The sequence below is a fragment of the Hippoglossus hippoglossus genome, chromosome 5, assembly GCF_009819705.1.
Source record: "Hippoglossus hippoglossus isolate fHipHip1 chromosome 5, fHipHip1.pri, whole genome shotgun sequence".
Lineage (NCBI taxonomy): Eukaryota > Metazoa > Chordata > Actinopteri > Pleuronectiformes > Pleuronectidae > Hippoglossus > Hippoglossus hippoglossus.
In genome coordinates this window covers 9528947-9552278 of record NC_047155.1, presented here as the reverse complement: position 1 = coordinate 9552278, position 23332 = coordinate 9528947, and the positions used below count along the sequence as shown (strand labels likewise).

The window sequence follows — 23332 nt, the reverse complement described above, 5'->3', positions numbered from 1 at the left end:
ATGCATGTGTGAGTCTCACAATCTTTTTGTATACCTATAAATAAACTGAGAAAAAGAAGTACACAATAGCAACGCAATGTTCAGATGCTTACTTAGGATCTCTTGACACTTTGATCATGTGGTACAAATCCTACAGTTTGTTTACCCTGGAGTCTAATAAAAGTTGGAAGATCCGAGGCCTAATATCTGAAAATTGGTGCAAAATTGTTGAAACTCCACATTTCAAACCGCAAATTAGTGAACTTCTATGATCATGACTACGCACATGGAGATTCAGTGGGATTACAGATTTATCTTGATTGAACCAGTTTCTATTTGGCATCTCCATAAGATGATAAAACCACTGAAAGCTGCCTACACTCATTACCTCTGCCAAGAATGTTGTTCTTTCACTGCTGTTTGTTTGTGGGTTTATTTGTTAGCAGGATTATACAAAAATTATCAAAGAAAGTCACACAGTCCACACACCAAACCTGTGGAAGGGACGGGGCCTGGTCCTGGGATGAACTCATTGAATTTTGTTGCGGACGCAGATCAAGGGATGGATCCAGTATTTATTTTTCTTTAACCATGTTTTATGACAAATAAATATATGTTCTCAGACCACTTCCCTTTTCATTAAAAATGCACAACCATGCACATCTTGGCAACACAACTATATAAATCATATATGGCAATTTAATTTTAATTTTAATCAATAGCAATATAACAAGGCTTCAATAAATAAATATATATATATATATATGCATTGAGTAAGGATAGTGAGAAGCTATAAGACAAAATCAATTGTCCTTTGTTCACTTTTTTGCTGTTTATCAAGTGTCTTTGATGTCAATCACTGACATCAAAGAAAACCTTGACTTTAGAGCAAGCACCAGCCTTTGAACTTAGAAATAAAATGATGTGACATGAATTGTGATAAATATCGATATTAGCTACCATGTGCTCAGAATCCCCATGAGCCTTTGCACGGATATGCAACGTGTGAGTACATGAACGACAGACAGCTGATCGTGTAGGCGGCTTCCTCGCAGCGGAACTACGACTCCCAGCAGCCCTTGCGGCAGGCTCATCGGTGACATCCTCGCAGTCCTTCCTGAGCCAGTCAGCGCTGCTTCTTCCTCTGGACGGAGAACTGGAAACATGCTGTCCTTCACGCTGAGGCGGCTCACACGGGTACGTCCATCGATCAACACAGTTTGTATCTCACTGTTTCCCAGGTAGGGAGAGATGGCGGCTCTCTGTGAGCTGTTAGCAAGATGAACGTCAGGGTTACTTAATACTACAGCCATGAGGGGGGGGTCCAGTTGTCCACTTCTGCCTGAGTAAGCTCAGTCACCTTCTAAAAAAAATGATTAACGACCATTTGCTGCTATTTGTGTTCCTGCTCTGCTCGTGTTGTTGTTGTTGTTGTTGTTCTTGTTTCTCAATGGGAACGCTGTCAGTTGTTAGCTAGCTGCTAAGCTAGCAGGCTAGACGTGCCTGCGTGGTGTAGAGCTGGTGTAGAGTCCACGTAATGATGCAACAGCGAGTGCTCAGTTTCATCATGTGGGGAAAAGTCAGCAGCAACACGACGGACACTTTTCTATGCATCAAAAGAACTTGTTCAGTTTATCTGACTGAGTTTAACTTTGTTTCAGACTCACGGGTCCTCATCAGTAAGATAATATTTGGATTATGGTGAAAGTAGAAGTATTATAACCTTGTTTCCTTGGAATTGTGCAGGATGGGTAAAACAAAACTTAGAAGTTATTATAAAGATATCATTCTTTGTTAAGAATTATTACTTAACTGTGTGAAGGAAAAGGGAAAATGTGTTATGAAGTTTTAAAAGAATTATAAATGATCTGAAATCTGGTGTTTTGCCCAATATTTGATAAAATAATGACACATTTTGATTCTCTTCTGTATGAACTTAAAAGGCTTAACGAGATGAGCTGTAAATGTTTTTATTGTTTGTGTTTGTGTCTTATGTTTAAGTAATGTGTATGACTGTGTGTGAGGTGGACCCCAGAAGGAAGAGCTTATGCTGGTGCGCATGGGGATCCTAAGAAAGAGAAAGAAGATAAATGACAAAATACAGAGCAAAAATATAGAAACACAATGATCACACGTTACAAGTCCACAGGGATTAAAAGAAGACATACAGACTTTTATTCCAGTGTTTCTGAAACAAGGAGTTTAAGTTCCTATTGATCACCATTTTATCAAAACATAAATTTATACATAAAATCCCTCAGTTGGTGACATTGCTGCTACCCACACACACCATCCTGGAAAATGTAAGCAAAAACCTGATTGCATCATATGCCACCTGAAACTTTTGTGCTGAGTGTGCTGCTGTGTGAAGTGCAGCACATTCTGCTTTAAAAAGTGCTATTTTAACATGTGTTCACATGTTGACTTGGTTCATACAGGTACCAGCACTGACGCTGCACATAGTCATTGCCACATAAATCGTTCCTGACATGTCACTTTGATCTTTTACTTTGTTCTCGGCATTTATGACTTGGTCTCGGTTATGAAAACACGAGAACTGCACTTTGCCATTTTACAGCTTTATATATGCTGTTTTTGAACTGAAGTGCACCTCAGGTTAGGAGCCTCAGTCTTTGTTACTCAATGCAGATATAAGAGAAGCGTCACACACTGATATATTAACTAGAAATCAGTTGTCCTGGCCTCAACAACGTCCAAAGTGCAATAAAGGTCTGAAATGTACTCTGCAAGCTTCAAGCAAATATTAACTTCCAACTTTGAGAAAATTATGAAACAGATAACACTGTATTTTTTTTTTTTGTCATATAAGGGAAGTAATATCTAACGTTTCAGCAGTGTCAGCAGTTTCTTGACTGCTGGAATATTTATAACCGCATTGTATCTGCCATGGTATTGTAATCTTATTTTTGATTATGATACAATATAGATATTATCCTCATATAGAGAGTCTAAGGTCCAAGGTCCACTGACCCAATACACACAGCTGTCGGTGTATTACCTGAACTTAGCTGTAAACAATTAGCTGCCACTTACTTTTACATTGTGATGAAGAATTTGAGTTGAAACACTTAGAGCTTTAGATTTTTGTAAAGCAGCATACCTTGCTTTTTGCTGTGCCTTGTTTATCACGAGGCAAGGTACAAGATTTCTCAATTCTTAGTGTCATGATTTGTTTTTGGATCCAGAGTTCGCCTGTTTGTTGATATCTGGACTAGTGAAGCAGCCCCTCTCTCCCTTTTGGAATTTGCTCTCTCTATTGACATCTGTCACTGTTGGTTATACGCTTCATGAAGTTGTAATTTAATGACAGGATATTATCCTCGGACAATATGCAGTGCGATTCTTAGCATAAAAATCCCTCATTTTTTAATGTTTTTTCACTGTGACAGTAATTGTAGGGTACTCTACCACTCTGGAGAGAGTCCCCTTAATTACCCAGACTGTGGTGGTCGTCTTGTTTCTTAATGATCTGACATTTTCTTACACTTCCCACAATAGCACAAAAGATGAGTGTTTTGTGCTGTTGCTTCATTGTACAGTTGTAGAGCTGGTCACTGGAAAAGTGAGCTGTCTACAGACGTCCAGTCGAACAAAGATTTTTGAAAGCAGCCAAACGCTGTTACAGTTTCAGGTGGTTATGGGGGGGGGATGAGAAAATTGCAGTTCAAATCCATTCGCTACAAGTCTTGTTTTACCAGTGTTGTTTTTGTATGGCACACATTGCCATCACTCACAAAAATGTCCTACAGGAGATGGCTCTCACTCAGACCTAGATTTTATAAGTCACCATCAGTATGTTGGACGGTTCCTATTAAACTAAGTGGTTCACATGCTTGCACACATTTCCTATTGATGCTAAGTGGTTAAATGTGACTCTTCATTGAATTATCAAAGGACTCACAAGACCGTCTTCCTTTAGGTGAAATCATGTGTCATAGTGCAGTTTTTTCTTGTTTCAGTTGACCTCGATATCTTTAGGGGACAGATTAAGGATTGGTGCCATGAAGATTACTTGTTACCAGGGAAACTTTGTTGATATTTCTTTCTTTGACAAACACACATTTACTTATTCATCACTGGCATGGTTGTTCTGAATTGGGCTAGTTGCTGCAGGTATTGGATTCCAGTTCAGACTGTACAGGTTTAGAAAGCTCCAATGCAAATAAGTGAACATCATTAACATAAGTAATGAATGCAGTGTAGGAAACATTCAGCTGCAGCTTTTCATTTTTACCTGGTGCTGATGAGTCCTCGAATCTGCTCAAACTAATTAACTAGATGACAAGTCTAAATTAAACTTGTCTGTCTCTGCACACCACAGTCAGTGCTTGTCAGGGATATTTTGTGGGAGAAGAGCCATCACTCTGTAACACTACTGCACAACCATGAGCGAACTGAGTTTCTGCACTTCCAACAAATCATACTGGGTGAGACATCTTGGTGCTTCACATTACATCAGTGTCAGAGCTACGCCTGAATAAGACTAACTTTCCTTCGTATTGCGATGCTGAGCTCAAGTACAGCCTCAGACTTTAACGTACGACTTTAACATACTCTCTTTTCTGTTACAGATGATGTTTGAATTGCATAGGTACCAAATAAAGGGACTTTTGAAGGTTCTTAATCTTAGATTCAATCTACAGCACATGGATGACAAAAGCTTAAACCTTAGAACATCTGAATTCAAAAGGACACATTTATCATGTAATGCATTAGTGCAGCAAACTAAGTGTAGCTAGTATGTAAGTAAGTATTTAAACTTTCTCTTTTTTTTGGCAGATTTTTAATTTGACAGTTCTGTTGAACATCTGGGGAATAAAGGAAAAAGAAACAGGGTTAGAGTTAGTGTATGAGACTGACTGCTGTCCAGCTACATCTGTACACCCATCAGAAACTGTCTTTTAAACTACTATACTTTATATGAACTGGAGGTCCTTATTTTTAGGCCTTGCTGTGCCCATTTGTACATCCCTCAAACTGGTAAAAAAGTTCCTCATTAAGACCAGAATCACTTGCAGAACTATATATGTAGTGTATTGCCCGATTAACCCACCCTATGAAAGCACATCTGAACCCCTAGACAAATGTCAACAGCAAAGCATGTTTATTCCTCGTCAAAGAAGGACATGTCTGTATTGGTATTCCCCAACAGGGCACAGGTTCAAGAAAGGCCATGCACATGTATCTTGACTCACTAAAGCATCAGGAAGCCCCGTGAAGAGCCCTTTCACCATCATCTTCTTCACTGCACAAAGCGTTATGGAAGAATTACACCAAAACTGAGTCGTTCTGGCATCGCTTAAATCTGTGATTGTCACCCGTACAACCCTTTGACCCAAATAGAGTGGAAACGCTTCAGACTCTGCCTTTGTCCCTTCACGCTACTTCACCCCATCCAGATCTCTCCGTCTGGTGTCATCTAGACTGAATCACAGGGCAATTTGTAACGGACAGCCCTACTATTAGTCAGTGACAGGGAAAGAAGCAACTGCATGTCAGACTGACGGATGCTGTTGCCCTGTTGACACTTCTACTCTCTGACCGTACATACCTTTTTTTTCTCCTTCTCTTTAGTTCCCTCTGTTTTTCTTGTGTTACCATGCTGTTTGGTACAGCCACTGATGGACAGCAGTCATCTGTAAAATTGCCTTGCTTTGGAAGCTGCATCAGGAAATGGGCAAAAATAACACAGAAGTAGGATTAATGAAAGAAATGATTTTCAGTCTTTCTGTTACTTTTCCTCTGCCATTGTCATCTGGCCACAGATGTTTGACAGGAAAGGCAAACTGCTGACAATTACCTTATCATTGTCATGCAGATACAGCACATCTGTGACTCTGCCATTATTTTGTGCTCAACGCCCAGGTTGATGTGGCCTATCCTGCCCCTCTTCTCACAGCAGAGTTTTCATCCAGTTCACCTTCAAACGACAGCATAATCTGTCGCCAAAAATAGTTCTTCTGTGACATATTGGTGCTTGTTCTTGGATCTCACACTTCTTGGATCAGTTTATCTTGTGTTTATTAATTAATCTCCTGTAATGATCAGTGCTGTGAAATGAGGCGGGAAGGCAGCGAGGAAGACCACTGGGACTGACCTCTGTGTTTGTTTAGGCCCAGAGCTGTCCTCTTTGGACACCATGGCAGTGATACGGTTGACATGAGGAACTAATAAAAATGCCACACGGGTGCAACTTGGCTGAGTGTGCTTAGCAGTGTAGGGTGACATGATGGGGACAGAAGGAGGGGGAAAGTAAAGCAGAGAGAAGTGTGGAGGTGCAGAGGAGGAGGGAGAGGTACCCTTGTCTGTTTTGCAGTCGTCAGTTGCGCTATAACCATGGCAGCTTTGCCTTGTGTTGGGTTTTTCTTTGGCTGCTTACCCTGGCCCTGGTGTGTCCCAGCAGAAACCCAGACAGCGAAGGACAGTTCCCGTCAAGATTTAATGACCCGTGTGATTTCTCTGCGAGAAACGTGTCCTCAGAGGCAGCCTGACCTGTCTCCCCAGGCCCTCATCTCAGCCAGAACCCCCGGGGGGGCCCCTCTCCCCTTCCCCACCATCACCACTGCCACTGGTGACAGAAGGCCAAGGTAGAGATTGTTAGAAATCGTCCATTAATGTGGCTGTCGCCTCCCCTGGTGTGTCACCAGTGTCCCCTCTGCCACCCCGGGGAGCAGAGGAAGCAGCGGAGTAGAGAGGATTGGACAAACAGCGAGGGACTAGATAAGAGCCGATCTTCAAGCTTCTCAGACTATGGTTTATTGGATTTGAATAGTTATAACTCACAGAATTTATTTGTCCACAAACATGTCATTTTTTATTTTTGTTGTGTAAGCTCATTCAATACTGAAATCTTGGCAAATTCACAGAACTTATTCTGTGCACATCTTCATGTTTTTGGATCCATTTCTATTTATGAAATGGGTTTTGAATATTTGTGGGTGGCTTCCTGTCAGTTTGTGTGAGAGTTATGAAAGGAATGCCATGTTGTGACTGAACTCTTGCAGTGCACTTAGAGGTGTGTCAGTAGATTACAAATGTTTCCTCCAGAAACTGCCACCTCCATCAGGCAAAGTGTGTAGATTGCCCCCTTAATGTTTTTGCATTTGGGCTAAATCTAAAAAAATATTTATTTTTGCTTTGAGCCCAAGTTCCCTATCAACACAAAAATAACACTTAGTTAGAAAACTCAAGATAATGCAGGATACATGAGCAAAGCACACACTGACCAGGAGAAGACAATGATGAACTCTGTCCTGAAATACGACCAGTGGGTTATTAAACATGCTTGACTTTGTCTGTCATCTGCTGATTGAAGCCTGTCTCCTGTTGTACGGATCCAGATTCTAGGTAGACTCTTGTTTTAGTCTTGCAGCTCTTCTCTGTGCGAATTGGTCAAAAATCTGCCAAAGATTGAGACGGAAGTTCCAAATATCATGTCGTCCACAAACCGAGAGCAAGCGATTGACAACGGTGCAGAGCCAGTTTCCCGTGTACAAATGAATCTACAAACGCATACATGTTTATATAGTTGTAGCACATAGTTGGTACACATGACATGTGTGCATAGTCTTATTTTAATTACACTTATTAAAATCCAATATAAACTACAGTAGAAACCATTGTAAACTAATGGTTGGTCGTTTTGCCTGCGGAGAAGTTTACCTCATTTGGTGTACGAAGCATTTATCATTCTGCCTTAGACAAATATTCATTATTTTTAAGTATAAAATCTCATAGTTAGTGTCTTTGTTAGATTTACGGTGCAATAAAACCACTACAAAAGATTAAGCTCTCAACCATTTTTTTTTGTCTTATGGGTGTCCTCAGTCGGTCCTGAGCATTGTGTTAATTGCTTTTTAATGGTGCTATTAAAGAGAGGTTGTCCCTCACACCCCAGCACACCTGTACAGATGATAACTATAGGTTGGTTGTGGTGGGATTGATCTCATCACAGAGTCATCATCATGTTGTTGATTAAATGACAGGAGACAGCCAATTTTTTCTGAGTGCAATCAACCTGTCGGGGATTTTTTTAACCTCAGAGTTCTTCCACTCGGTGCTTTCCCTGTTGTTTAATGGTTTATAAAGGAGACTTGTGCACTAAAGGGCACACGCATGTAGCTTTAACATTTTATTATTATCTAGTCAAAGCATCTACTGTATGTGATATCAAGCCAGGGATAGCACCAGGGACTTAGCCCAGCGAGTAGCAGTATTCATGTTAAACTTTAAAAAAAAGATATAGAGCCAGTGAAAATTGCATGGACTGTGCACACTCACATGATCAGGCACTGCAGCAGCAGCAGAGGAAAAACTCGCCAGTTCCAGTCCAGATTAGATAAGCAGGAAGTGCTGAATCTGTTCTCTATATGCCTCCTTTGGTACACTGGGGCTGTAAAAGTCAGTCCTTCAGTTTGTGGAAGTGCTGATAGAGGCATAATTGAACAACCATGCTGATAATTGATATCATGCAAACACGCCAGCTTCTAATTATACCAGGCTACATATTAGACTGTGAGGAACAGAGGAGGGCAAGAGACTTCAAATGTCTCTGTATTTATGTAGGACAAATCAGAGTGTCACTTCAAGTGTGTAAAAGGATCTGATACATTCTGCAGAGAAATTGTTTTCTGTGTAACCTGTCTCTTATTATTTGTTGGTGCCTGTTTAAGAGAAGAGCCCCAACTACCTTTATCAGCACATTCTCATCGGACACATTGTTATCGATTCTTCCCTCCTTTAACAGGGCCACATTTTTTACAAAGATAATTCATCTTGCTTAATGTTTCCTAATCACCAAAAAACCTACAGTTGTCCAAATTAAACCTAAGTGCCAACAACACCCTCACTGGGGACATAATGGTTTTGAAGAATTCTAGCAAACTTCATTACATCTGGAACAAACGTCTACTTGGACTGGAGGATGGCCTGATTAGAATTCAGTGGTAAAAGGTCAATGTTGCTGTGACCTCACAAAACACAATTTTGGTCATGAGTCATCACCTAATTATTCTTGTACTAAATATGACAAAATACACTCAATACCTTTCATAAAATTTGATCAGTTTTCCGTACATTTGTATACGTGTCTGGAAAGGCATGGGTGTGTAGTGGATATACTGTGGATGTATTGTGGATTCTTTGAAGTAGTACAATCTGCCGATAAGATATGCACTAAGTTAATATGTCACTCGATTGTTTTCCTTTCTTTGTATCCCCGCTCTTTTTATTAAAACCCCTAACCGTTTGTTTCTGTCCACAGCCTCTGTGCCACAGAGCCCCTCTTCTTGCCAGTGTACGTGGGCAGCAGTCCCACGCTGCCACTCATACCGCGAATGAAGATCGTCCATGGACAGGCCAGGATAGCCTGGCCCAGGACGACCCTGAGATGTGGTATCTTCTGCAGAAAGAGAAGGACAGGCAGTGCCGAGGCTTGGAGCTCATTGCGTCTGAGGTAAAACAACTTTCAAATATACACACTACAGTTTAAAAAATTAAAAGAGCCCCATTGCTCTGGTTTCATTGAGATTTAAGAGGTTCAAGTTAAGTGAATAACCTTAAATAACCTTGCTAATATAAGCAAGAAAACCAAGGTTAGAAACTTGGTGTGAAAAAGTCAGTGTAGGAACAAACTGTTACTACACCTCTAGTATCAGGACAGGAAGTGTTGGTGCCTATTGTTATCAGAATGGTGGGGAAAAGGCAGGAAACAAAGACACACTGGTTGTCACACTGTGGAATCCAATAATGGAAGAGCAGCACAGTCTCTGGACTTAAACCCGATCAAGCTGGTTTGGTATGAACTGGACAGAAAGTGAAAATGCAAAGTGCAGCACATTTGTGGGAGCTTCTGCACCAGTGTTGGGAATACATTTCCACAGATTATATTTCCCAATAAATATTTCCCAATATTTCCAAGAAATGCATGAGTTTGTTTGGCTGCCCAATGAGTCAGAAATTAAGATTCAATTTAGTGTTCAAGATTCTTTAATTTTCTTTTAAATATGATTTCATTTGTCCAGTGCTTTAAGGACACAAACATTATGAACATGTATATGTACGTTTCAGTAACAACTGGAAAAATTACTTAATATTACATAACAGTTAATTTAGTTTTAGTGAACTGCTTCTCCAGCATAATTGTGACCTTCTGACTCAGGCATACACAAAACCGATATCATGAACTCTGACATGTGCAGTTCAAATTGACCTCACTCTTCATTCATTATTCACCCACTGACCAGCTGTGCACAGTTTGCTGTTCTTCATTCAAACGTGGCTTGAATAATTTGCAGCACATTTGTGTAACACTTTGTTTTCACTCCAAAGCTGCATGGTGTGAAATGTAAAATGTTTTACTCTTCAAAAGAGCAGGCAAGGTTTTATCCTGTGTGGCTCTTTTTCTCTCTGCTCCTGTCTCTTTGCCACAGTAGTTGTTCAGTGGAGTATATCAGCTCCCTCTCAGCACAAAGCCTGACCACTCGAGTGTGAGATAAAGCTGATATCTTCATTCTGCCTCTTTCCCACCTCTTTCTCTGAAGGCGCATCTCACTAACACACGCGCACACACACACACACACACTCGTACACAAAATGAGTTCCTTAACCCTTTACCCTGACATTAACTAACTAAATGCTGCAGTGCTAACTGTTACCCTAACACTACCTGAACCCACCCTGACCCTAAAAATAGTATCTTTCTACGCACAGCTGATTTGATAAAGTACCTATTGACCTTTTACTTTAATGCAGTTAAAGTACTTGTCATTAACTGGAGCCTCTGTGCTAAAATGTGGCCTTTGTTAAAAAATACAGTTGTATAAAGTTGGCTGGACTACATGGACTCTACGGATTTGTGTATTCAGGTTGAAGTCGCCATCGGGATGTAAAAACAGCCGCACTCGCACACATTCAAGTCCCCGAAAAGCTAATTAATTTATTTTTCTAATATATGCACAGTCGTCAGCATGACAGACGGACGCGGCAGAAAGCTGGTACTGGAGCTCTTATCTCCCTTGATCTTCTCTTGGCTCCCAGGTGAAACATTAGCATAACCACACACAACACGCACACCACCGGAGCAGGTGGAGTCTGTAGGTGTTTGTGTGTTCTTTGTGTCAGAGCCTATAACTGGCCAGCATGATTAAAACGGCAATGTGTTGTTTTTATGAAATTGACATATTTTCCTACATAATGCATGTGCCCATAAACATGCAGCTCAACACTTTGCCAGTGCTAAGCTTACAATAAAAACGTTAAAGCAATTTAATATAAAGTCCTGTGATGCTTTATTTAAAAAAAAATGTACATTGTCCTTTAATTTTATAAAATAAATAAGAGGGAAGAGTGTCTGTGTTGCAGGAAGGTTTTGACATGATTTGGAGAAACTCTCCTGATCTCCAGAATACATATTCACAAATGCATCCTCTGAAATACAGAAACCTTTTACTCTCTAAAAATGAGAAAAAAAGAAACTTCAGTGGAGGAAAGTCAAACAGGAAAAAAAAATTTAATCCGAGGTTGCCATAAAAGCTGTGGGGGGTTACGCGCATACAGAGCAGGGCCGAAATTGTGGCAGGACAAAAGTTTTGTGTTGTATTTAAATCCTCAATTGCTAAATTTGTATTACTCACCTATTCTACTCATCATATCCAACATGAACCGAGACAGGAAGTGGTATGCGTTAATGTTGGCTGGTGACGATGATGTTACCACTAATGGCTGAAACCAAATAGTGTTACTTGCTCCCGTGGAGTACAGAGCTGAGGATTAGGCTTCCACAATCAAGGAGCCATTTGACAAGAGCCTTGCAAGCTGCAAAATGTACTGTGCCAACATCAAACACTTTGGGGACACAACAAAATTGAGAGCACAGCAAATGGAATGAGTGGATCCCTCTCAACTACTCTATGTAAAACTGTCAGTTCACATTTTGTTTATTTACATAATATGTTTACCAAAAGATTCTTGCTTCGCTGATTGCATAAAAACTAGTGCAAGGATGTTGGATGTGACCGGGACTGTGATGAATGCAAATGCAGATCCAACTGTTCTATAAAGGAAAAAACAACAATTATTTAATTCATATGGTTGTTTGTTCTTTATACTATGTTTTTAAAACAAAAAACAAGATTAGATTGAAATATCACCTTTCAGTATTGTTGTATATCCCAACATATGGAATCATAAGGCCTTCATCGTGATAGATAATCCTCCCCTTTTGAGAAGCTAAAATGAGGGAATGGTTTTCTAAAAACAAGGCTTAAACCAAAGCTTTCTAAAATATTTGTCAAAATACCTCTTAAGTATGATCTTATTAATAAACTAAAGTTGTATCTTATTGTGATCATGATTCTTCTTGAAGATCATTATTGGTCCAATCTAATGTATCATAGTAATTTAGTAAAATAAATCAATGCAATGAGTTTACTGAATTTGGGTTCATAAATATCTCAGTTCTGTATCAGTTATTGGTAATGGTATATTAAACAAATCTTATTTAACATGTCTTATGTTCAATAACATGGACCAGATGTTTTATAAATGTGTGGAATAATTGTCCTTTGCAGAAAACCACACTCACTGAAATAAAAGTATTTTTCACACACACATTGCAAAATGATGAAAACGGCAGAAAAGTTTATTATATTATCTTGTATCCTCAAGCAGCATTGTGAAGTGCAGAGTGTTAGTCTATGGAAGCCCAGAGGTTCAATACTGTAATGATTGCCTTTAGCTGGGGGGGGATTTCTCACTATCACTTAACAGACTTTAATTTGCCATCCTTGTCCCTTTTGTCCAATGGCGTCATTGATCTGACTGTGTGTGTGTGTGTGTGTGCTTGTGTCACCACCACAGAATTTCTGCAGCCGAGCAGCTCTGGAAGCTCAGGGCTCCTGTCTGAACAACAAATACTCTGAAGGCTACCCAGGGAAAAGGTGAGCATTTATCCAGCCACACCCCAGATTATTAACGCTGTTGATATCCGCTTCGGGATATTTGTCACGCACACAAACACACGTATAGGCCCGCACTGATTTATACTGTGCATTCTAGCCTTATTACTGTGCCAACCACACAGCGAATAATCCACAGCCTCTGCTTTGCCAAAAAAGATTCCTAAGGGGATACATGGGAAGAATTTGGTGCCAGGCGGATAGTTGGATGTTTTCTATTTTCTGTTTTCCATTATTTCCCTCGGATAATTCACATTTAACAGCAGCAAACAGAACTGTTGAAATGTTCCTCCTTTGATTTTTCTTTTGCCTAAAGTAAATCTCCCTCCTAATGAATATGTTTAATCTTTTTTTCCCCCCACCTTATACTTGTCTGTAATCTTACACCTAAATGTCATGAACTAATTTAAATGAATGAAGCCAAAAGGTCTCTGTAATTTCACCTGATATGTCCCAGATCTGATGTCAGGTCAACATCTGCTGACCATCGTTGAGATTGGCTTAAACTGATTTCATATCTTAACGTCATTACGCAAGTGATTTCCAGGATCTGTTTGTACGTGGTGTATTTTTCATTCAAAGAAAATCACGTTTCCTTTTCTTTCCTTCTCTCAAACACCTGTGACCATACATTCAAAGATACTATGGCGGAGCAGAAGTGGTCGACCAAATTGAGCTTCTGTGTCAGAAGCGAGCCCTGGAGGCCTTTGACCTGGACCCATCTCTGTGGGGTGTCAACGTTCAGCCATACTCAGGCTCACCCGCTAACTTTGCCGTCTACACGGCCGTCCTCAACCCCCACGACCGCATCATGGGCCTGGACCTGCCCGACGGAGGACAGTGAGTAGTTACTGTGGTTTCTTTTTAACACTTAATCACTGCCCTGTCACTTATTTTCTCCTCTACTCACACTTTTCGAAGTTGCCCCGTTTTCTATGTCAATGCTACTGCGTCATATTTAGGACCAGAGGAATGAATTTTTTTTTTTTTTTTCTTTAGCTGCAAATTGTTTTACTTTTGTTTTACCTAAATCAAGTTGTTTGCAAAGTATTGTAACTGATGTGTCTGCCTGTTTGTCTGTCTGCATGTATGTTTTTGTCACTCAAGTCTGACCCATGGCTACATGTCTGACGTAAAGAGGATCTCAGCAACCTCGATCTATTTTGAGTCCATGCCATACAAGCTAAACGTAAGTAGAGACCCCTACTACTGGTATCAACTAACAAACAAGTGGAGTCTTCTACCAGTGATAAACAAGATTCCTAAAAATGGTGATGATTTTTGGTTAAACAAATTGATAAAACAGTGATAAAAGCCTGTCATAGTATCATGAGAGCTGTGCAGCTGATACAGTTTATACAGAACCATATTTGAAATTAATTAATCAATGTTATGTATGATCAAGTTGGCTTGTCGGATGAGAAGACTTCTCTAAATTCCTATAATTTGGTCCTTTAAAGTTCAGACAGTCGTGTGCAGGATTTCAGGGTCAGTTGTTTTCTATGACTCACTTATAAACCAGCACTTGAACGTGTACATTTGGTCAGAGCTGCCACAGACTTCTCAGATATCTGGACTTGCCAGTGCAAAGCTTTACTTGTTCTGCAGCAGCACTCTGTACAAGGTCATCTCTGCTACTTATTAAATTGTGCAGGTATTTATTGATAAACTGCACTTAATGTGGATATTTAGCAAAATAATTTATTGGACCGTGAGGCAAGAAAATGTATGTGAAACATCTGGAATGAAATGTCATAAAATGTGACCTCAGCTTTATCTTACTCACAAGTGTAGACACCAAGCATAACGAACAACAAAAAATGTAACAACACAGACATAAAACTTACATTGCTGGTGGAAAAAATGTATCTGCAGAACTAGTTCAGTGATATTTTTAGGACGTCTGGTGTGAACCGCTCTCTTGGGGTCATACCACAGCATCTGTCCTCACTGGGTTATGGTCTGGGCTCTGACTGAGCCACCTCAGAAGGCAGATTTTCTCAGTTTGAAGTTATTGTAAACAGCTACCCCTGACTTACCTTCCTATTATTCTATTATACTTTGTACAAGTTTGGGATTTGAATGGAATTAGGGTTTGTTATATGAACTGAAAATTTTGCCTGAACGGAGATCGTTTTATTTTTAAAACAAAAACGTATTAGTGTGGATGAAGCCTCAGTATCTAACTCAGGGAATCATTATCCCATCAGACATTCGCTCGCTAACTGGTGCTCGCCAGACAGAGCAACTTAAACTCAAGTGTTGTTTGATGTGTGGCCAATCTTTCCCCAATCTAGCCATTCAGTCCTATTAGCATAAAACAACTGAAGTGCTGCTTTCCACCTACATGATGATCTGTACTAACAGGCCCACTCGGATGTGACCAGTAATTTTTCAAGTTAAAAATGTAGATAAGATCATCATCATGTGTTAGTGTGCAGCATTTTATTTCCTTGGGACATAGTTGTGTGGTAGTGTTGCTAGCGGCTGATGGATGGCCATGAAAGTCTGCATGTCCAGACCTGCTGATGTATGGGCTGGCAGGACCCCTCTGCGAGAGAGATAATGGGAAATCGACAGGCTGGCCAGCACCACTGGCTCTGTCTTCACAATGAGCAGCTTGATGGAGTGAGGGGGCATCCATAGATGTGCTCTGGAGATGGGAGATTATCAGGTTGTCTAAATAAAGCTTTCCCTTCTTCTTTTCTCTCTTTTTTTTCTTGTCTGCCTTCTTCTCAATCCTTTTTGTCTCTCACTTTGTTTCTCTCCTCCATCTTGTCCTTTCTCTCTTTTGTCTCTCTTTTCTGGTTCTTGGAGTGAAGGCTTGGGGCTAAAACCTCAGATTCTGACACAAGACAAACTGGTCAGTTGAGTGCTCCTGACTCCATTTCATGTGACTCTGAAGTACACCCACTGAACAATAGACTGTCGAGCATGCCTCTTTATTGCTCAGTTCAGTGAAAAAAGCAGGAAAAGTCTCCAAACCAACCTCCAATCTGTTCAGCCTCATTACACCAGTTGAGTAGATCCCTGAAAGGTTAAATTAGGATAAGTAGGGGGGGATTACTGCAATTGCACCATCTTCCTCCATGATATGATGGGTTGAAATGTCTCCCTTAGATACATTTCTTCCCCTTTTAAGGTAGCCAAAGTACCTCAATTGCAGCTGCTTCAAATAATCTTCAAATGGAAAAAAAACCCTCCAGTGTGTTATCTTTTCTCTGGATCCTCAAGATATCTCTCTGCTTTTGTTTTTTTCTCCTGACCCTTACTCTCCCTCTAATATTGTCATATTCCTCCTCCACGTCCTCTTTATTCTTTCCTCTCACACTGTCTCTCTCTCTGTGTCTCTGCAGATTGCAACAGGACTCATAGACTACGAGCAGTTGGAGTTGACGGCCAAGCTGTTCCGACCCAAGCTCATCATCGCTGGCACCAGCGCCTATGCCCGCCTCATTGACTACGCCCGCATCAAGAAGGTGCACGGAGAACTCTGTATATTCAAAAGTCCCCCAGCTTTTACCCCATCCATCTCTCTATTTATGTGTTTCACTCTACCAGCAGCCTGTTTATTCCACTTCTCATCCTGCCGTAAGAAGGACATCTTATTTTAAACTCACCTGTCACTTCACCTGATTCCCTTGGTGAAACCCAGCTAGGATTATTTCTAAACATATTTCTGTCTGTTCTAAAAACTAGAGCAGAAAGAGACGGCGACTGGTCTAAATATTCACTTTTTAACTTTTGACTTCCAAACACAAACCGATTTTGAGGCTCTTTTCACCTTTTGCACACCAACACAGATGCTGTCTTCCTCTCTTGCCTACTCGACCAAACTAAACATGGCCCCGACTCACGCATACGCAGCACCAACTTCTAGCCGCACACTTCACTGCTCTTTGGCAGTGCACAAGAGGCCCCTTTATCTGTTTTGTTATACCCACTCGCTGAATCACTTCATTCAGTCCGTGACTGCTTCCCTTTGTTGCAGAGCTCCACTTTAGCCTGCACCATCAGATGGAGTGTCCCACCATTACAGAGCTGTGTTTTTATTAAGCACCATAACTACTTTGCCACTAGGCCTGAAGTGGGGCCATATTTTCCTCCTGGCATGTCTCTGTGGAACTGTTCTCTCTGTTTTATGGCAGAATCTGCTGGGCCGGGCTCCTCTCCAGACTTTCAGCATTGTTACCTAGATTGAAGCAGCCCCCACCCCCCCAACACACACCCCACATCTGAAATTTGATTCACTATCTGTGTTCATCAGCTACTGCACATCACCCTCTTGTGTTCTTTACCCCCTCCAGTAACCCTGCCATCTCCCATGCCTTTTAATCTAATAAACATGCGCTGATCCAGTTTAGATATGAGGGAAGGGAGGTTGTCATGATAATGCATATTAATTGGAGCACTAAAAAGATTGTTTACTACTCTGATCATTCGCCAGCAAGTCATTTGCATGTTAGCGAGCTATTTATTGTTTGTCTCTTTTTCAATAAATACTGGCAAGGGACAGCCAGGATTTATTGAATTATACTGTAATATTTCTGGCCTCTGAAGACAACTGAAGAGTGTAATTATACCAGCTCCCATTTGAAATATCTGCCATTTGAGTTGGTAGGAACTGCTAACAGATGTAGTGTTAGTTATCAAATCTTAACCGTGGGGGAAAAATGTAAACGTATTAGAGCCCGGAGATCGTATCTCTTTATCTCACATTTCAACATACAGTACAGAGCACAGTCTGTACTCTTGGGTAAGACGACTAACCCGTTTTGGTACTTAGTCTCCCAATTTGGCAAAGTAAACTGAAAAGAAGATTAAAGATGTTTATTTTGCTAAACAGTGGAATATTGTCAGCAAACCAAGTCAGGCACCTGACGGTCAGAGTTTTTGTCCTGAGATCCTGAAGATCAGACTGAAACTCCCTGAAGTGTAGAGGAAGGTTGTAAACTTCAGGCAGTTTCTGACTGCAAAGTTCTCAGTACACCTCCATCAAGACCCAACAGTCTCCTTAAATTCAATCAAGCTGTACCAAATAGCACACATGCAAAGATACCACTCCCCTAAACTAACCTGATCTTTTTTGCTAATATCCATGAATTATTACTAATTATTCCTTAGGAAATTTGTAAAAATGTAATGAAGAAAAAGCCTATCCCACAACATTAAAGGAAGTTGAAAAATGACCCCTGATCCGTACCAATATTTTATAGTTTCTCCCCTGACCCATACTGTGAATTGTCCGGTAGTTTTTGCATAATCCTGCTATCTAACAAACAAACAAAGATAAAAACTGAATATTTCCTGCAGTGGGGTATAATTTGGTCTTTGTTCCCTCTTTTACACCCGTTCTCTTTCAGCTGTGTACTGACATCAAGGCCTACATGCTTGCTGACATGGCCCACATCAGCGGTCTGGTAGCAGCCAAAGCCATCCCCTCTCCCTTTGAATACGCTGACTTGGTCTCGACTACCACACACAAATCCCTCCGTGGAGCCAGGTAAGAAGCACAGCCAATGTGCAAGAGGAGGCACCTTGACTTGGGTTTTAGAGAAAGATTAAATGCTAAAAATGTCTGGTTAGTAAATTGCTCTGTTTTGTCCAGGGCTGGCCTCATCTTCTACCGTAAGGGCGTCCGCTCAGTGGACAAGAAGGGGAAGGAGATCATGTATGACCTCGAGGACAAGGTCAACTTCTCTGTCTTCCCCTCGCTGCAGGGTGGACCTCACAACCACGCTATCGCTGGTGTGGCTGTGGCACTCAAACAGGTCAGTACTGCACACACATGCCCTGTTTCATAACTAATTTTGTATTGATGTAGCGCTTTATTACGCTGCTCTGTTATCTCGTAATAAGACACTGATAACTGGTGAATCAAATTTTACAGTGAAACAAAATCTTACCCCTGAGATGCTTTGACACCACCTGGATCAGGAGCTTGTTCCCTGAGCTACAGGCAGACATCTGTCTGTTCTCTTTCCCAAGTGTGAACTGTGTGGTCATTAATGTTGTGATAAACGGTTATTGAAATTGAATATGTTAAAGAGGACAGACAAGCCGCATATTTTACTTTAACCACTGGAGGGAAGTTCTCAACATGTTTGGCTTTGTTTCACTTAGTTTAGGTCATATTAGGAAAGTATCCTGTATTTATCTCCCAAGACACAAATAAGAAAGACTTTTGAGTTTTAAAAAATAAAGAAAAATACTATGTCGTGTATATATTAATGCCTTATCTTTTCTATGTGACCAGGCTAATTCTCCCATGTTCAAGGAGTATATTGCCCAGGTGTTGAAGAATTCTAAGACAATGGCCACAGCTCTTCTCAGTAAAGGCTACACCCTGGTATCAGGTAATCTAATTTATATTTAAGCATTCTCTTACTTTTAAACACTGGCTCAGCAAACACGATAAAGAAAAATCTAAAACACAGGTCAATAAAGAGAAATGTCCTGTCACCGCATCGAAATTACATTGTAAAAAAAAAAAAGGAAATGCATTTAAATTCATGATGTGCAAATGGGCTTATGTCAGAGTAACTACCTCGTCAGTCAAGAAAATGGAACCAGAAAGTGGTCACTTTGTGGTTGTGACTGAAAAATAGAATCTTGTACTGCATTCGATACGCTGGCCTCAGCTTCTTTTTGAATGTGAAGCCTTCATTTGAAACCCTAACAAATACAGACTCGTCCTGTGCTTACACTGCATTATTTGCATACTCTTTTTATTTTTAATCCCTTTGTAGATGTCGCTTCGAAAAGAGAAAGAGGAAAGAGGTGTTTTATACTGATTAAATTAAATTAGAAACTTGTAAAAGAAATAATCGTGCACTTTCTCAAGTAAGCTGCTTATTTATGATTTAGACATTTTCAGCTATGTCCTTTTAGAATAAAATACAGTCAGATGCTAATTTATTAGGTACACCCATTTAAAACTAAAGTAGTCTAATGCAGCAGTACTGCACTAAATGCTAACTTCATGAAGGTTGTCATGTTCATTTTTTAATAAAACTGTTACATTACCTCATCAACATTACTTCAAAGTTGAGAGGGTTTGATCAAAAGCTAAAAAGTGAAGTATGTGTCCATGAAGCTTTGGACTTTCCACCTCTTCAAAAGTTTTAACTGTTAATGCTGAATATTTCAGGCGGGACCGAGAACCACCTGGTCCTCGTGGACCTGCGGCCTAAGGGCATCGACGGAGCTCGAGCCGAGAGGGTGCTGGAGCTCGCGTCCATCACTGCCAATAAGAACACCTGCCCCGGGGACAAGAGCGCCCTGACTCCTGGTGGCCTCAGGCTAGGTAAGGAACAGCTTCAGACATCACCACATTTAGCTCCACTCAGACAAGTTCATGTCATACTTATTAGCAAACAAAAATAACTGTGCTGATTTGTGTAATCAGAAAGTTTTATAGCTCAAAAGACTGTAAATGATATTCCTACTCTCAACATAATGAGTCCAGTTGTGCTGGTCAGTTGTTCTGACCAACACACTGAGACGGAGTGAGTTTATTTTTGTCATAGTTACTTTGCAGTCGACTCCACTTGGTCTGTTTTGCTTAGTTTTCTAAAATGTAGTTTTGCATATGGAAATTAGTCAGCCACCAATTAAGCCACAAGCACTGAGCAAAACATAATTAATTAAGCATGTTTGGCTTTTTAATCATCTTCCAGGAAGTTCAAGAGCTCCACTTCTACACTGTGACATATTTAGCATCATCTTAAGGCAAATACTTCACCAGCAGCACAATGCTCTGCTCTTATTATTTAAACTTGGACTGCACCTTTGTAACCTATTGATTGTCAGCATCTGTTTGGATTTGACACATCTGGAGTCTGTCAGCATCTGTTTGGATTTGACAAATCTAGAATCTACTATTTCAAAATTTCCAGAAGGTTCTGTTTTTTTATTTTTTATTTCCAAAGACCATATGGTTCCTCAGTTTAAAAAAAGCACGAAAAGGAAAAGCAGACAGTTAAACTGTAAAAGTAAAAGGAAGAAATTACCAGTCTTTACTTTTTATTTCAAGCTGCAGGATTTGTTAGTATGATTTTTTTGTTTCATCTGTTTCTGCTTGTATTTATGTCTGAAACTTTTTTTTATTTCATTTGCTGCCCATCATGAACAGGACTCCTTGGCAAAATATATATTGTTTCTCAATGAGACCTTCCTGTTAAATAAAGGCTAAATTAAAAGATAAATAAATAAAATATGTAATCTTCTCCGTTCCAGGTGCTCCAGCCTTGACATCCAGGCAGTTCAAAGAAGGAGACTTTGTACAAGTGGTGGAGTTCATGGACGAGGGCTTTAAGATTGCGTTGGATGTTAAGAAAAAGACAGGTAAGCCTAATGTGAGGAGGGAGACAGATTACAGTTTAGCCTGGTAGTTGAAATGCAACAAATAAATCGTATTATGCTATAATAAATTGTTGAATCCAGAAACGTGAGAGTAAAAGAAGGCTCTGTGGTTACTAAAAATATTATGAACACACTCTTTTCCGTTGTCTTTTCCAGGAAAGCTCCAAGACTTCAAGAACTTTCTTCTCCAGGACCCAGAGACTGTGGCTCGCATCGCTGACCTACGCCACCGCGTTGAAGCTTTTGCCAGGCCCTTCCCCATGCCAGGCTTCGACGACCATTAGGCCAGTCTGTGCGGACTCAGCGTGCTGAAAGCCAGGTGATAGAAAGCTGGCTGAGCAGAAATGTCTAAGGAGACGGGAAAAATGTCATGTGGTAGTCAAATGTGCTTGGTGCCAGTAAAGTGGGATGAAACGTAAGTTTCCTTGTAATCAGTCAGATTTGGGAAACTGCCTTTTTATACTTCTTTGCAGTCATCATTTTAATATTCTTTAGGGGGGGAGAAACCTGGCCTTCATATTGAGGCAAAGAAAAAAATACAATATTACAGAGGGGTTTTTTTAGGGGCGAAGAAAATATTTTCTATTGTATGTGTAGAAGATCTTTATCACTTGTTTTTACACACATTTCTGTAACATTGGTTAGAGCGAGGATTAAATCAACATGTTGAATCAAATAAAACCAACAGTTATTGGTCACACAGCCTCTGTGGCCTGAGTAATGTATAATTGGTAAATATAATAAATTATGCTAAAGAGTCTTAATGCTGTAAGGAGTCCTAACTAAAATCAGTAATGTAAATTGCTATATTCACATGGAGATGCATGCATGTTTGTTTTTTTTACTAATTTACTGTTTACATAACCAGGTTCATAAGAAAGCTTCATAATGTGAAGGATTGTTTTATCAAAAATGTTGTGTTGACCATATAACAATTTCCCAAAGGAGAATTTTCTTGAAAATCTGAAATTCTCTCAAAATATAATTTTTGAAATGTATCCCTTTAACTCAGTAAAGATTTGTCTCGACCCTTGTCTCTCAAGGGTCTAGGTCTGAGTGCACAGGAGACTGAAATATTAATATAAAGCATCGCTACAAACTTAGTCACATTTAAAAAAAAATACATTTAATGCCAACAGTTAAAGCAAATAATCAAATTTGCTCCAAGAAGTAGAAGTACTCAGTTTGTATCAGATTGCTTTACAATATAATAAGCCCGCCTTGGAAACATCTCCTTGGTGTGAAAATAACGAGGTTCTTTTTTACGCTTATAATTGCATCTTTTTTTCTCGGCACTCGTATAATAGATGTCAGATTATAATTGCGCTATATATTAGTTATGTCATAAACAACCAAATGAAATACAGATGTCATCCTGGATTATTTCCTTCAAGTGCATTTACAAAGAGTATATACTTTTGTATATATTGTTTAAATAGAATTAACTGTGTAACTATCGTTTCACCTCGAGTATCAATATGATTTGTGGATTTAGAGGGAAAAGTGATTTGTTGTGCAGTGTGTCTGTTCTGAGTGTCATTTACTTTACCACATGAAAACTGTGATGCAGCTGGATTTGATAAAACATTTTCACGGTACTTTGTTGTCTCTCTGGTTCTCAGATTGGCACTGTTGTCATTATCACTGCATCAGTGAGGAAGCGAGATTTCTGTCTGTGAAATGGTCTTACAGCACAACTGAAAAGAGGCCATTAGAAACGGGGTGTTTCTCTCTTACATTGCACAGAACCCAGATTCTAAAGTCAACGGAATTATATGAATTATCCACATCACTGGATAATTTCTTGACAGCCAATAGGGTAGATGTTGCCAAATGCACCAACAAGTATTTTACTAAAGTGTTCGTAAATGCACTATTTGTTTGTTTTCATCTCTGATGTGTTGCCAGCGATTGTACATCAAGTTTGAACTGCCTTTTACAGAACATTTTTATGTTAATAGCTGAAATCTAATAAAAATCGCAATAACTCAAACGTAACTGATGTTGTCTGA

The 23332-nt window shown here is 40.0% G+C and overlaps 1 protein-coding gene across 1 annotated transcript; it reads left to right on the top strand.

Moving 5' to 3' along the window:
• Window positions 1-1025: 1025 nt before the first annotated feature.
• Window positions 1026-22281, top strand: shmt2 (serine hydroxymethyltransferase 2 (mitochondrial)). The gene is made up of 12 exons (XM_034585408.1): window positions 1026-1176; window positions 9263-9454; window positions 12859-12938; window positions 13596-13796; window positions 14064-14145; window positions 16313-16435; window positions 18320-18459; window positions 18565-18727; window positions 19213-19312; window positions 20107-20262; window positions 21195-21302; window positions 21477-22281. Exons 1-12 carry the CDS (start codon window positions 1144-1146, stop codon window positions 21602-21604), a joined length of 1506 nt encoding a protein of 501 aa, XP_034441299.1. The 5' UTR covers window positions 1026-1143; the 3' UTR covers window positions 21605-22281.
• Window positions 22282-23332: the final 1051 nt, after the last annotated feature.